The following is a 17,498-nucleotide window of genomic DNA, read 5'->3' as shown; positions in this document are numbered from 1 at the left end:
ATTGTCAAAATAGGATTAGACTCATAGAATCAACAGTAAGATGCAGAGAGGAAAGCTAATATTCTCAATTGTAAGTTAGACTCTTTCCCCACATCATATTTGGGGCTCCCCCTTAGGGTCAAATCATATTCCAAGCACATATGAGACCTAGCGATGGAAAATATGGAGAAGAAGCTAGCCACTTGGAAATCAAAGTTCCTGTCTATGGGAGGTAGATTGACCCGTATAAACTATGTGCTTTCTAATCAACCCATATACTACATGTTTATGTTTCGTATTCCTAGGAAAGTGATATGGGTTATCGAAAGAATCAAAAGAAACTTCCATTGGAGGGGAATGGAGGAAAGCTTTAAAATCCTCTCGCCAAATGGAGCTTAGTTACTCAAAGGCGGATTGGGAATCAAGCAATTAGAGAATACGAACAAAACTCTTATAGGAAAAGGGATATGGAGGTTCAACAAGGAATTCAAAGCCTTATGGAAAGTGGTGATAAGTATCATGCACAAGTACGATTTTGAAGATTGGCAACCAAGTTCTAGTTTATGTAAAGTACAACACTAAACTAAGGGAGAGAGCTCCAAGAAGAAGAAAAAATTATGATCCAACATTGATGACAAAAGTAGCTTCAGATGATGAATGGATCACTGAGAAGGAAGAACCTATCCTCCTAAAAGATACTTCTTGGTTTAATGATGAAAATCTCCTAGAAACTGATGTTATTAGAGCTTTGCCTGTGGTAGCTTTTGAAGGAGATGATGCTCAAGTAGCACAAGCTTCTGGTAGCGCATTTTATAATTCCTAACAAAAGGAAGATTAGTGATTATTTTGAGAACTTGAGTACATACATATCAAAAGTCATTTTTGAATCTACTAATTTATAATTCTATATTTCTCTTAACTCCTAACCTATAGCTTTATTGAATATCTAGGCCTTCAAGACAAAGGCAAGAGGCCAACATTGGTCACTATTAATCATCGTAGCCCAGGAGTATATACATGTGCCCCGTAGTGGATATACAATGTAGAGTCAGAGGGGGGGGGGGGGGTGATTGACTCTTTTTGCATATATAAAATTTCTCTACAAAATAAAATCTCTTGGCTAGATGGCAAGCAATTATATCACAATATACAAAATATAAATCATGCACATGACAAAAATAAAGAGTATAGGGAGAGAAAAGCTTAACACCAATATTTAACGTGGTTCAGCTCCAAGCCTACGTCCACGCCTTAGTACCAAGTCAAGGATTCCACAATCTACTATCAATGCTCCTTCCCCAGTAGAGCAAGCCTTACAACTCGGGTACACAATCCTACACTTGGGAACAAATCCCTACTTGCTCACAAAGAAACACACCCGCAAGAGTTACAACATAGACTACCTTAAACGCTCCCCCAATACATATAAGACTACATTAAACTTCCTTTGGTCATGCTTGGGTCCTTCCGAGTACGTGTCCATTTGATCTTTCCTTCTTGATGTCTACTCGATCCTATATTTGCCTTCGATCTAGTACTTCATGTACGAGTACTTGTACTAAACATGATTTGCAAAGATAGGAAAATATTAGGAACATTATATAGGTTAATATCATCAAAACACTTTAAACAATAATGGTGTAGCCACCAAAGCCAACAATCACAATTGAGGAAGACAATGATATTGAAGTGGGAAAGGGGGAATTTATAAGTGAAAGAACTCCTATAGATGAGTTTGATGAAGATGAGGACTTTGATGAAGACCTTGATAGTTCCCCTTGAACTTTGTTGATTTAGATTTAAATTCTTAGAATCTTGGATAATGAGACATTGTGATGCTTTAATTTGGGATTTTCTCTTTTTTTTTGTATTGTTATGACTCATGCTTATTTTTTAACATGTATTGTTTGAGTTTGTTAGCTAAAATTCGCCTATATAATATTTAAAAATTATGTTTTTATTTTTTTATCCATTACTATAAAAATTTTGTCATTTTTTACTATATATAAATTTATTTTATTTATTAATTAATTAAAAAAATACAATCCCAAAATACTTACACCTCAACGCCTAAAGACTTACGCCTTCGCCTTTTAAAACATTGATTTTTATCATGTAAATATCTTCTTTTAACATATTCTACATTAGAATAATAAAACCATTTTCGTGAGCGACTACTTTTAATATCATTAATTTATTATGTTCTTTATTATATTTTTCATCTTATTTTATTCCCTTTTAAAAGTAAATATTTTAGGGATTTGAAATTGTGAACAAATGCAATTATAAGCCAAGCCAGTCCCAGGTGAGGTTTAATCAGTGAGATTACATGAGCATTATAATCACCACTGGAGGTTTAAGATCAAGAGGGTTAGGATCAGGTACCTCTAGAATTCTCGAACCGATTCCAAGAAGGCTCGGCCTCAGAACAATCCACTATAATCATCAATGGAGTGGTTACCTGATCCATAAATCATTTTCATCACTCTGATTTGTTGGGAGCATTGGTTTGGTAGTATCGTACTCGGACGCACATCTTGTAAAACCATCGCGTCTTTTTCTCTTTAAAAAAATTACATCTCAGTTGGAAAAGACTTATTCTTAAGAATAGGAATAAAAGAGAATGAAAATGTAATAATTCTTTTAAAAAAATACACTGATGCAAGGATTTGTATTATTCAATCTAAACATAAAAGGAAAAAAAAAAAAAAAAATTCCATTTTACAATATAAGAATACCCATTCCTGATCTACTTCTTGTTATATAATCAATAATTTTTTTTTTTTTTTTTACATTTTATGATAATACAACATTTCTTTTGCTTAAGCAATGAAATTTTTTATTATAAAAACTTGCCAAAATTGATGCATTATTGGCTTAAGAAACTGTATCACAGCCCAACCCCACAAGAACAGCTTTCTCCTTTCCCATCGTCGACATAAATTTGCAAGGGGATGGGATTTTACAGCTTTCTATGACTCAGTTCATCCCCTGGCATCAAGCATCATGGTTTGCACCTAATTAAATCATAGCTTTGCCTGGAGAAGAATTGAAGAGTAGGGAGCAATATTATAGGTACTGCCAACACCCGGGGCACCTTCGGGCACGAAATCCTCGGGGGACTCCAGATTAGTATCCACCTGCAATTTAACACCAATGATTGATCCTGATTTACAAATAAATAAATCAATAACAAAAGCATCAAATACAAGGTGCAGGCTATGCAGAAAAGGGAAGAGAGCAAAGTGGGAAAGAATCAGGAGAAAAGACAGAAATAAACCACTGGGTGACGCCATCAACGGCTCCAAACCCTCGATCATGCATAAAATAAAAAACAAATAAATTCCGCCAAAATAAATAAAAAAAATAAACAAAAAATAATAATAATAAAAAAAAGTATTAGATGAGAACCCATGCAAAATCAAAGCCCTATAATAATAATAATAATAATAATAATAATAACTCGAGGAATGCAAAACCTAAATAGAGCTATGCCCATGCCTAATTGTAATGGTCTCGGGCCAACTCCAGTGAGATATTATCCGCTTCAGCCCACTGGCATCACATATTTGTCCTATAAAAGCGTTCTTATATATTAGTTAGAGTCCAAAACCAGAATGACAAAGTCTAATAACAATGATGGTATACCATTAAGAGTCGTAAAGTTTATGAAATCCTAACCCTCCTTATAAGAACAACATCTCCTTAGTTGTTATAGTCTCACATTGAATGTGTACTAGTAAACTTTTTGGATTATAAGGATGGTTTGGTCTCCAGCTATGTGATGCGCTTTTTATAGGATAAACTCGTGATGCTAGTGGGTCAAAGCAAATAATACCTAATCAGAGTTAGGCCCAAAACCGTTATATTTGGTATTAAACCCACCCTATAGGTACTATCATGTGAGTGGATCCTGCATAAAGGTGTAAGCCACTTTGATAAAGGCGTTAGAGATTGGACGAGAGCGCATGTCATGGTCCCACATAGGATGTGTATTAGCGTAAAGGTCTTGGACCCAACTCTAGTGAGATATTGTCCGCTTTGACCCATTGACCTCATGAATTTGTCCTATAAAAGGCTACCCACATAACTGAATCTCAAACCATCTTTATAAGTCCAAGATCTCCCCTTATATACAACTGTGACATGCTCTCTCGTCCGATCTCTGACACCTTCGTAAGGGTGACTTAAACCTCCATGTAGGATCCACCCACATAATAATACCCTCAAGCTCTATTACAAAATGTAATAATCTTGGATTCAACTCCGGTGATGTATTGTCTATTTTGATATACTGGCATCACGCGTTTGTCCTATAAAAGACGTTTCACATAGTTAAAGCCCAAACCATCCTTATAAATCTAAAATCTCCCTAATACACATATGATCTTAAAGCATGGAACTAATGTAAGGGCAAAGTGGCTGACCCCCATTAGGCAACTTCAACAATCATAAGGAATTTCAAGCACTATCACTGGGTTCGTTACGAAAGGATATTTGAAGCTAAGATGAAACATGAAACAATGAATATATTGGTTAGAGAAACTAAGAGACATTTGTACATGCTGAAACATAATGACTTTTCCCAATATAACCCCGTCTATTACATTGGCAATGACGACTTCAACTGTAAAAGTCTGAAAAATTTCTAAGCATGCCAACCAAATAAAAAAACATCAATGAACAATATGGAACAGTTTGGATGAAACTTGATGTGTTAAAAACTACCCAATGAAGCAAAGAAGCAGAGACAAGCGATTTGTGACAACATAGATGCACCGATGTGGCAAACCCTAAAATTGTATGACATGGCACAACCAGGTCATTAATTAATGAATATATAATAGCATTCAAAATATAGTTGTATGACAGTATAATTTATTTTAATAATTTATATAACTCGAGCATAAGAGAGACCCTTCAGAGGAAATTCCAGGCCCCCTAATATTTTGTCCCTACCATCTTGCAACAGCAGTCTGGCAACACGAAGTTGAAAAATTCAACAGTAACAATACCTACTATGCATTTAATGTTTCTTTAATTAGGATCACCAGGGGAGCCAGTAAAAGGATGTATATGTGAGCTTGATGGCACTGAATCTTACTAATTTCCTGGGATAGTTGCGACCAACGTCATTCTTGAATTAGAGTCCACAATTCCAAAATAAATTAACTCATGGAATAAACTCTCAACACAAATCAATATGAGGGTTAAATGTTAGTTAACTAGGAAGAAGATAAACTGCAAAAAGTCAGAAACCATGCGGGGAACAAATCAGCAATCCAAAAACTACTGAGCAGTTAGTCTCCTATCCACCTTAAAAAAATGTAGGGAACCATTAAATGAGTGTACAAAGATTACAGATAAAAATCTTACAAAGAAAAAAATAAATTTGTAAACAATAATTCATATTAACCAACAAGGCAGCGAACAAAAGGAAAATCTTTGGTATATGGAGCAACACGAAAAATAAAAAAGAAAAAGAAAACTAACCACTCGGAGCCAACGCCTCTTTTGTGGAGGTGATGGAATTGGAGCTTTGACATAAAAATCATGAGCATTGAATGCCAAATAGATGTCTCCTCCATTATTGTCATGGAGTCTGCAAAACCAATATTTGACAAAAAGTAGCGTAACAATCACATTCTATTTACATACTTAAGACGAAAGGCATATGTTTCTGATAGAAGCAACAACCGTTTGTTTTTCACACTCAAGTCGGCTAATAACTATCTCTTCTTATTGCATGCCAGATCATTTAGATGTATTAACTACAGACTAACGCACTGAACAAACTGTGCTCACTATTGCACAAAAATTACATTAATGAAAAAATTAAAAATGAATGCAACAGCCAACAGATAATACTCCCATGCCATGTTGAGTAATGCCCCTGCACACGAGAGCCCATTGGACTAGAGAATGCACAGGCTCATCATACCTTCTGCTGAACTTCTAATTTTTAATTAGAAGGAAGGTTTTAAATTTTGATTTTGACTAAAATTTTGAAGCGCCAAAAGTACAACAATTTTGATGGAAATTTTGATTTTCAAGTCAATTTCGATTTCGATTTGAAAACATAATGGTAATCAGTAGTAAAACATGGAATTCTTTTAAGAAACCTTAGAAATGGTTAATAGACATAATAATATAAGTTCTAGGACTAATATATTACAAGTAAAAATACATATATGTTGTGTATAAGGTGGAAAAATTGTAATATAATATGTGTATCAAACATATTTGTAAGATAATATAACAAGAACAACAACAACCAAACAAAGCCTTAAGTCTCACTAGGTGCGATTGGCTATATGAATAATTTTCTACTAATTTATGCGATCATGAAACATTTCTTTTGACAGTTTCAAGGATATTAAATCCTTACTCACTATCTCCTCCCAAGTTATTTGAGGTCTACTCTTACCCCTTCTACTACCCCCCACAGTAGCTAACTCACTCTTCCTCATTGGTGCACTATGTGGCTTATGTTGCAAGTGTCCATATCATCTGAGTCATCCCTCCCTTATCTTATCTTCTATAGGAGTTATACCTAACTTACCGCAAATATGTTCATTTCTTAATTTATCTTTCAATGTTATACCACTCATCCATCTAAGCATTCTCATTTCGAAAACTTTTACATTTTGGATATTATGTTTCTTCGTCGCCCAACATTCTGATCCATATAGCATATCTGATCTTATAACTGTCCTATAAAACTTTCCTTTCAATTTTAAGGGTATTCTACGATCACAAAGCACACTTGTAGCATTTTTCCATTTTACCCAACCTGCTTTTAACTCTATGGATTATATCATCTTCAATTTCTCCATCAGCTCGCATAATAGATCCAAGGTATCGAATTCTACAAGTGCTATTTATTTCATCATCATCAAGTTTAACTTTGTCTCCAATATTCCTCCTAGCACTATTAAAACTACATTTCATATATTCTGTCTTATTTCTACTTATCTTTAAGTCTCTAAATTCCAAAGTTTCTCTCCATAATTCTAACTCAGTCTCAACTTCGTTCCTAGTTTCATCAATTAATACAATATCATCTACAAACAACATACACCATGGAACCTCCTTTTGAATACACTTATTCAATTGGTCCTTTACTAAAGCAAAAAGATAAGGACTCAAAACAAATCCTTGATGTACACCTATGGTGATTGGAAATTTTCTAGTTTCTCCATCTATAGTTCCTACACTAGTCATTACTCCATCATACATATCCTTAATGACATCAATATACGTACTACATACATCTTTTTTTTTTCTAAAACCCACCATAGAACTTCCCTAGGTATCCTATCATATGCTTTCTTAAGGTCAATAAATATCATATGCAAGTCCCTCTTCTTTTCCCTAAACTTCTTAAAAGATATATAGCTTCTGTGGTAGATCTCTCAAGCATAAAACCAAATTTATTTTCTGAGACCTTCGTTTCTAACATTAATCTTTGTTCAACAACCCTTTCCCAGAGTTTCATCGTATGACTTAAAAGTTTAATTCCACCATCGTTATTACAATTTTAAATATCTCCCTTATTTTTGTATATAGGTATTAAAGTGTTTTTCCTCCATTCATCTGGTATTTCCTTAATTTTTATAATTGTATTAAATAAATTAGTTAACCATATAATTCCATTATCACCTAAGCATTTCCAAACTTCAATTGCGATGTTATCTAGTCCCACAGCTTTCCCATTTTTCATCTCTTTTAGTGCAAACTTAACTTTGTTAACTCTAATTTTGCAAATAAATCTCATATTTTTAGTCTTTTCCTCATTTGACAATTCTAATTTTAAGCCTTCTATTTGGTTTTCATTAAACAACTTACAAAAGTAACTTCGCCAACTTTCTTTAATGTCCTCGTCCTTAACCAAGACAATATAATCCTCACTTTTTATACATTTTACATTTCCTATGTCCTTACTCTTCCTTACATTTTAAATATATCTCTTTCCCCTTCTTTTGTATCTAACCTATCATACAAACTATTAAATGATTTGTATTTAGCTTCACTAACGACCTTTCTTGCATCTTTTCTTGCTTCCATATACTTTTCAAAGTTATCCCCGTTTCTACATTTGTGCCACGTTTTATACCAAATTCTTCTTGTCTTATATGAATTTTTGTACATCTTTATCCACCACCAATTTTCTTTGCTATTCGAGAATCTTCCCGTTGATTCACTTAAAATCTCTTTTACTATCTTTTTAATAGAGCTAGCTAATCTACTCCAAAGAATATTTGTATCTATCCCATCCTCTATAGCCCAATCCCCATTTTTTATCATTTTATCTTTAAATTTTATTATATTTTCTCCTTTTAGGTTCCACCACTTAGTTCTCTTACATGGGTTTATTTTATCATTTTTCTTCCATTTTTTAATACACATATCTAAGACTAAGACTCTATGTTGTGTGGTTAGGCTTTCACCTAGAATAACAATCCTTGCATGATTAATGATCTACCCTCCTAGTTAAAAAAAAAAATCTATTTGACTTTTATTTTGTCCACTTTTAAAGGTTATTAAGTGTTTTTCTCTCTTCTTAAAGCAAGTATTCATTATACTAAAATCATATAACATAGCGAAGTCTAAAATCATCTCCTCAGACTCATTTTTGTATCCATATCTATATTCTCTATGTATTCTCTCATAATTTTTATTATCCCTTCCAACGTGTCCATTCAGATCTCCTCCTATAAATATTTTCTCAGTCCCTAGTGTGCCCTGTATATTACTATCCATATCTTCCCAAAATTGTCTCTTAAGATTTTCCGCTAAGCCGACTTAAGGAGCATAAACACTAATGATATTTATTATCTCTTGTCCTAATAACATCTTGAATTTTATAATTCTATCCCCTACTCTATTTACATCAAAAATGCTATCTTTTAAGTTTTTGTCTATAATAATTCCTACTTCATTCTTATGTTTTTCTTTTACAGCGTACCAAAGTTTAAATCTTGATTAATCAATTTCTCTAACTTTCTCCCCCACCCACTTAGTTTCTTGAAGGCAAATTATATAAATTATTCTTCTAATCATTGTGTCCACAATTTCCATGCTTTTACCAGTAAGTGTCCCTATATTCCAAGTTGCTAATCTAATTCTAATTTCTTAAACTAACGTCTTTACCTGCCCACGTCCATAATGATGCAGGAACCCTCATATATTTGACACCACACCCGAGCGTTGACACGGCGCGTCGCTTCGAGGCAACGGCCTAGCCCACCCTCGCCCACTTTTCGCTACACCTGAGTGGTACAAGTACAACGTGTCGCTCGTAGGGGACGCCCCAACAAATATTTAGTAAGGATTCATATCATAGTGATCTGACAAATTTTACGCTAGCTGTCAACTACCTAACACAACCCTCCTCCTTTACCTAGGCTTGGGACCGGCTGCGTGTGAAAAAATTAGGACTTTAAGTGCATCACAAGCGGAGTTATTTGTAAGATAATATGCATTAAATATATTCAGTTAATACAAATGAAATTCATAAATCATTTAAATATTATTTATTGTACAAATAATAATAATTTAGACATGAATGGTTAGATAAAATGTTGTTCTAAGTTCAATTTTTTATCCCTCATAATAATCTTTTAGTTTCAATAAAAATAAAATAAATTAAGAGAGAAATTTCACTTTGCCCCTAAATCACTCATTTGAATTCTGAGAAAATTTCATTTTATAGTTAAAATTTCGACAAGTTTTGTTTAAATTTCGAGATTTTGATAAATTTCAGATGATTTGTTGAAATTTCGACAAAAATTGACTGCCATTTCGATTTTGAGAATAACAGAATCAAGAAATTATAATAAAACTTTAAACAATTTCATGGAAATTTAAGATCATAATAAGAAGAATGGGAGCCTTGATCAAACTCAAAGAATTTTGATCAAAGAGGCCTTGAGACCATGTTAAGTAACCTCTAGATCTAAAATCTTAACATGTTAGATGAAGGCTCAAGAGTAGGTTTTATTATAATAACATCATCCATTAAACTAAAAACATGTGGTTAAATCTTAATGTCCCCCAACCTCAGTGGCAGATCACAGGTCCAATCCAGCTTAAGTGATCATGTATCTGCTGGTTCCAGTATCTCCATTCAATGGGGCATGCCCCATAACAAAAAGTTACAGTGCAAAATTAGATACTCTAAAAAGGATGAAGTGACAAAAAACCAAAATTCATTTTGTAAAGTTAAGAGATGAAAGAAAGAACACAAAAAATTGGGCAGCAGTTTCTTGGAATGGGTACAGCTCCAGGTGTGCCCTCTTATATGCCTGACGGACCTTACGGACAAAAATACCCCCCTTAACACAATCTAATTAGTAAAATAACATATTCTCTTCTAACACTCCCTCTCAAACTGGAGGTGTATAAACATCACCAAACCCCAACTTGTAACAATCATTAGACAAGGCAGGCTTAAACAAAGGCTTCATAAAAACATTGTCTAACTAATCCATAGAGTTCACAAAGGGAGTCCTTATGATCTTCTTCAACACAGCATCCTTGACAAAATGGCTGCCAACTTCTATGTACTTTGTCCTCTCATGGAACATTGGGTTGCCTGCAATATAAATGGCAGCTTGATTATCACAAAACATGTCTATTGGCTTCATTATCAAGAATCCCATCACTGACATTGGAGACTTCAACCACACAAGCTCACTTAAAGTATGAGCCATAGCTCAGCACTAGATCTTGCTGCAGTAGTTTGTTTCTTGCTATGACAAGCAACAAGATAACCTCCCACAAATGCACAGTATCTAGTAGTAGACTTATTGTCACAGTATCAATAGAATCAACCTAATCTGCATCAAAATATCCTATGATCTCACAGTTTTTGAGATAGTGCAAAATCCTACAAACAGCATCCCAATGTGGTTGTTTATTGGGATTACCCATAAACTAACTTACCACCCCCACTCCAAAAGATATGACAGTCTAGTAACAGTCAAGTAGATCAAATTACCAACCAACTACCTATATCGATGTTTGACTTCAAAGTCTAGTCCAACATCCCTGGATAACTTCAGATTGGGATCCATAGGAGTATCAATTGGTATAGCACCCAACAAACAAATCTCACTTGGCAATTCCAATGCATATTTTTGCTAAGATAGATTCAACCCTTTCTTCATTGTGCAAGCTCAAAGCCAGGAAAGTAACACAACATACCCAAGTTTTAATTTGAAATTTTTCTTGAAACCATTGCTTAACATCTGCAATCCCGCTTTAGACACTACTAATGATGATGATATCATCAACATAAACTACTACAAGTACCAGATCCATTTCAACATTCATTGCATGCTTCCGCCAAGGGTTAGCAAGTGCTTCAACATGCAAGGAAAGCATAGAAATCGAGAAATTAGAAGGCAAAAGAATGCATAGGACCATTAAGGGGAAGAACTGAAACATAATCAGCAATTGGATAAGCAACTAAGGACTGTTGAGCACATGTTCGAGTACCTTTCTGATGAGCAGTGGGCAAATCCAAGTCACATTGAGATGGATCTCCGAAATCAGACTCCAAAGCAGTGATGGGCAGAAGAGGCACCTACATGGTGGTAATGATGTCTATGCTTGCTTTTCATCGTTCATAACACTCAATTGTTTCTTTGGATTAGTAACTGATAGACTTGGAAGAGTAGTAGAATATTTCGAGAGAGAGATAAGGGTAGGAATAGGAGGATCAACACAAGAGGGAGGACCGTAAATCTTTGATGGAATCAAAATAGATTCATTCAAAGAGGACCTAGCACTAGGAAAATAAGGTGTCCCTTCAAAAAGGTGACATCGACACATTTCCTATGAGTTTGGGAATCATAGCATCTAATATCCTTTCTAGGGTCTCGAGCACCCAACTAAAGACACATTTAGCATAACAAGAAAAAAACTTGTCTTGACCAGTATGTGGAACATGAACAAAACATGTGCACCTAAAGACACAACACAACATAGAACATAGATGTTGCCAAGTACAATTTGGAGAAGGGAATTTGTCCCCTTAGAACACGTGAGGGCATTCTATTGAGCAAAAAGCAGGTTGTACGATGATCATCAATCTAATAGGATTTTGGAACATGCATATAAAGGAGTAAAGACCATGCTATGTCAAGTAAATGTCTATTTTTCCTTTCAGCTACTCCATTCTACTAAGGGGTATATATACAAGATGTTTGATAAATAATCCCTTTGGCTAAAAAGAAAGATTGAAACTCATTTTGATAAAAAAAAATTCAAAGTGTGTTATCAAGTTGAAAAATTTGAATACCAATGCCAAATTGAGTTTTTATTTCCTAATAGCATTGAGTAAATACATTAAAAAATTTAGACCTATTTCATATGAGAAAAATCATCCACAAAGTACACAAAATATTGATGACGAATCAAGATTTCTGATTCTACAAAGACCCGAAAAATTAGAATGAATAAAACAATGACTTGCTACAAGGTTTGACCCTAGATGGAAAATTTGTCATAATATGCTTTCCCAACTGACATGTGGAACAATCAAAACGTGAAACAAACTTGAAACATAGGAAAATCTTGTTGTAGTTCTTGAAGGGATGGATAATCCAAACTAGTGTGCCACTTATCAAGAGAAACACTAGGCGTAGAAATTGAGGAAGTCGTATGACAAGAATTGGATTCACTATGACCACTATCAAAATAGTACCACACATCCTTTCTCAAGCCCTCCACCAATCCTTTCTTCGCTCAAAGATTCTAAATAACATGATGAGAAGGAAAGAGAGTCACTACTAACTGATAGTAGGTTCAAGGGAAATTTAGGCATATATTATATAAACGAGAGGAATAGAAGGAACTAAAAAAATATTGCCAGAACCTAAAAAGTGTAACCAAACCATCAACAAAAATAACCTTAAGTGTGTAAAGTAGTGGGGTTCAAGGACTCATACAAATTAGAACTACCTGCCATATGGGAGGAGGCACCAAAATCTATAACCCAAGGTGATGGGAATGAAGACGCAAGAATCCCGGTTGTACCTGAATAGGCTACAGTACCATTGGATGTAAAAGACCAACTTTGGGGTTTTTGAACCATGCAAAAAAAGAAAAAAAAAATTGTTGAACTCCTCTTGGGACACAATAGATGATGTATTCAACTCGTCAATGGGGTGGCTAGGTGCATTTGAAATGTCCATAGTGGATTTTCCCTTTGTAAGAGACTTATAGGCCCAAGTTAGTTAGTTTCCTAAGGAGATCCCAACAGTGATCAACGATATCATTTTCCTTGCCACAATATGTGCAAATGTGATAGTCTCCATGATGAGTTCCTTGGCCTAACACAATCACTGCCGCAACCACAGTTCAACCTCACCCTTGTCCTCAAAAACTTTGCCTACTACAATTAAAGGCAATATCCATGGCTGAATTATTGCGAGAAGGAGCTTGAGAAGAAATCAGGCAGCAGAAACTAGCACAAAACAGCACTTCGAGGACCCTAAAAAAAAACACCAGGACTTACTATTGGAAAATTTCAAAATTTATCCAGTCAACTCTCCTTGATTATAGGAGAAATTTTCTATAATTATGTAAATCTACTCTCCTAGATTATAGGAGAAATTTTTGTAATTGTGAAAATAATCTTAGGATATATTCTAGGATATATTCTTAGGAGATATTCTACGAGATTTGTTAGCAATTGTCATTCCTTCCTTTTTTCTATTCTTTCCTTTTAGATTATCCTTGCAATCTATAAGACATTCAGATTGTACCTAATTTTATAATAAGAAAAAATACTATTTCAATTCTTCTCCACTTCTAGATGGTATCAGAGCGTGGTTTTCTTTTCCTTTCGGCAGTCATAGCCTCTAAAACTTAGGCCTCACTGCCTTAACTCTATTCAGCCTCCATTATGTCTGAAATTTCCGAAACTTCCACCATGGCCAAACCTGAACCTGTGGTCAACACCGAAACTGAAACCAAGGTAGCCCATACCGAACCCCATTCAGTTCACATCACAAATATCTGTCTCAATGAAGCCAACTTCTTGAGATGGTCTCAGTCAGTTCGAATGTATATCCGCGGAAGAGGTAAGATTGGGTACCTTACTGGTGAAACCAAGGCCCCAGACAGAGCAGACCCATCATATGCTATATGGGATGCTGAAAATTCCATGATTATGGCTTGGCTTGTGAAGGCAATAGATGAAGATATTAGTGCTAATTACATGTGCCATCCTACTGCAAAAGAACTCTGGGATAATGTTAATCAGATGTATTATGACCATGGAAATTATTCCTAGATTTATGAATTGCAGCAAAAAATTGGCACGACCCAACAAGGGGAAAATAGTGTGACTAAGTATGTCAATGTCCTTAAGGGACTATGGCAGGACTTGGATCTATTCAATGATTATGAATGGAAGAGCCCTGATGATTGCAAATACAACAAGAAAATGGTGGAAAATGCAAGAATTTTAAATTCTTGGCTGGACTCAATGATGAGTTTGATAAGGTCAGGGGGAGGATTCTTGGTAGACAGCCCTTGCCTCCAATTGGAGAGGTATTTTCTGAAGTGATACGTGAAGATTGTCGCCGGAATGTTATGCTAAATAAAAAAAGGGGCTGATGGAACAATTGAGAACTCGGCTTTGGTTGCTACTAATCCTACTGTTTTGGCTGCTGCTAATGCCTTTGTACAACATTCATATCCCAATCAAAAATCTCGAGTATGGTGTGACTATTGTAATAAGCCACGCCATACCCAAGAAACTTGCTGGAAACTACATGGAAAACTAGCAAATTGGAAGAGCAGCAAACCTAGACTTGGAAACAACCAAGTGATTCCTAGAGCAAATAAAGCCCAAACTAATCTTCTAAGTTCAGAGCAAATGGATCAGCTTCTTCAACTGCTGAAATCCAATCTGATATTCGGTACTTCTATTGGTTCCTTGGCCCAAACAGGCAATATGTCAAGTGCTTATTCCATCTCTTTAGCCTTTGCACCATGGAGTATTGATTTAGGTGCATCCGACCATATGACTAGTATATCTCAATTGTTTCAATCTTATTATCCTTGTCTGGGTAATAAAAAGGCTAGGATTGCAGATGGAAGTCTTTCATCCATTGCAGGAGCAGGTTCAATTAGAAGAGGAAAATAGAATTAAAATTTGTCCTTCATGTTCCTAAACTTACTTGCAATCTTCTGTCTGTTAGTAGATTATCCCATGATTCTAACTGTCGTATCATATTCTTTGATTCTCACTATGAATTTCAGGACCAGAACTCGAGGGCAATGATTGGTAGTGCTAGGATGATCAATGACCTTTATTATTTTGATGATACCCTATTCAGCAATAAACAAGCTCAGGGCTTGAGTGGTAGTACTAGTTCAATCTCTGTGCGTGATCAAATAATGCTTTGGCATCTTAGATTAGGGAATCCTTGTTTTTCTTTTTTAAAATATTTGTTGCCTAATCTGTTTAAAAATTTGAATTATACTTCTCTTCATTGTGACGTGTGTCATTTATCAAAAAATCATCGAGTTCCTTATATTTCAAAAGGCTACCATGCATCAAAACCTTTTTATTTGATTCATAGTGATGTTTGGGGTCCCCCTAAGGTTACTACATTATCCTGAAAAAAATAGTTTGTGACTTTTATAGATGATCATACTCTGATTGGTTGGGTATATTTGATGAATGGAAAATCTGAAGTTAAAATGTTATTCAAGAATTTTTATAGTATGATCGAAAACCAATTTCACACAAAAATAAGCATACTTCATATGGATAATGGTATAGAATATTTCAACCAAGTTTTGGGAAATTTTTTGAAAGAAAGAGGATTCAACATCAATCCACTTGTTCTGACACCCCACAACAAAATGGCATAGATGAAAGAAAAAATCGTCATTTACTTGAGGTTGCACGGGCTATAATGTTTTCAATGCATATTCCAAAATATTTGTGGGGGGATGCTATTCTAACTGCTTCTTACCTTATTAATAGAATGCCTACCTACGTGCTGCAGTATATCACTGCTTTGGCATGCCTAAAAAAATTCTATTGGGATAATAGGATAATTTTTTATCTGCCACTAAAAGTATTTGGATGCATAGTTTTTGTTCATATTCCAACTCACCTTAGATCTAAACTTGATCTTAGGGCTGAAAAATGTGTGTTTTTTGGATATGCTCCCAATAAGAGAGGGTATAAATGTTTGAATCGAAAAACAAAAAAAAAATTCACTTTAGTATGGATGTCGTTTTTTTTTAAAATCAGTTTTACTTTAACCAAACTTATCTTCAGGGGGAGAAAGAGAGTAGTGAAGATCAGTTTTGGCAAACTTCTATACCAATGCCTAATGTTTTCCTTGACATTGACATCCCTATACAAAACATTCAAGGAACTGAAATTTTAAAAAGTGGAAAAAATGGAAATCCCAATATTCCTAGACAAAGCATAAAGGAATCACAAACAGGGGGAGAATTGCTACAGAATAATACCTCTTCTGAGCTTCGCGTTTATACTAAAGGCAGGTATCGTTCAAATACTAAGGATCATCCCACAATTTCAGAGCAGAATCAATCATCACCTCCAAAAACTGGTCATTTGGAAATCCCAGGTAATCCTTCTACTACATTTCCAGTTGATCAATCTACTGACCTTGATGTACCTATAGCCATTAGGAAAGGAGTTAGAACCTGTACCACTCACCCCATTGCCAAATATTTATCATACCATAGACTCTCTCATAATCATAAGGCCTTTACATCCAATATTTCTCACCTATTTGTTCCAAGGACTATTCAGGAAGCTATGGATCATTAGGATTGGAAGTTAGCAGTTCTTGAAGAGATGAATGCACTACGGAACAACAATACTTGGGAAATTGTTGATTTTCCAAAGGAAAATAAAACTGTAGGCTGCAAGTGGGTGTTATAGTTAAATGCAAGGCTGACAGCAATATAGAGAGAAATAAGGCAAGACTCGTTGCAAAAGGGACTACACAAACATACAAAATTGACTGTGAAGAAAATTTTGCTCCAGTGGCCAAGATAAACTCAATCCGAGTGTTACTCTCCTTAGCTGTACATTCTAACTGGCCTTTACAGCAGTTGGATGTAAAGAATGCCTTTTTAAATGGAGATCTAGAGGATGAAGTGTTTATGGAATTACCACTAGGTTTTGAAGGTAATCTTGGCAGAGATAAGGTGTGTAAATTGAAAAAAATCATTGTATGGGCTCAAGCAATCTTCGAGAGCTTGGTTTGAACGCTTTGGGAAGGCTGTAAAGGGTCATGGTTACAGCCAAAGTCAAGCTGATCACACCATGTTTTATAAGCACTCAAGTGAAGGGAAGGTTGCTCTTCTAATTGTCTATATTGATGATATTATTTTGAGAGGTAATGACAACAAGGAAGTTGAGAAATTAAAGCAAATGCTTGCTAATGAATTTGAGATTAAAGACTTGGGTGACTTGAAGTATTTTCTCGATATGGAATTTGCAAGGTCAA

The 17,498-nt window shown here is 35.0% G+C and overlaps 1 protein-coding gene across 2 annotated transcripts in view; it reads right to left on the bottom strand.

The window, feature by feature from the left end:
* Positions 1-2,593: 2,593 nt before the first annotated feature.
* LOC131161699 (isoamylase 3, chloroplastic) overlaps positions 2,594-17,498 on the bottom strand; it is a 116,129-nt gene continuing 101,224 nt past the window's right edge. For both annotated transcript variants that reach the window (XM_058117642.1, XM_058117643.1), the window contains 2 exons: positions 5,473-5,581; positions 2,594-3,119 (listed from right to left, as the gene is read on the bottom strand). In XM_058117642.1, coding sequence (XP_057973625.1) covers positions 3,006-3,119; positions 5,473-5,581 — 223 coding nt within the window. In that variant the 3' untranslated portion in view covers positions 2,594-3,005. The remainder of the gene's footprint in view (positions 3,120-5,472; positions 5,582-17,498) is intronic.

Source organism: Malania oleifera, chromosome 8, assembly GCF_029873635.1.
Source record: "Malania oleifera isolate guangnan ecotype guangnan chromosome 8, ASM2987363v1, whole genome shotgun sequence".
NCBI lineage: Eukaryota > Viridiplantae > Streptophyta > Magnoliopsida > Santalales > Ximeniaceae > Malania > Malania oleifera.
The sequence above is the reverse complement of the archived record's forward strand: the minus strand, read 5'-3'. Positions and strand labels throughout refer to the sequence as shown.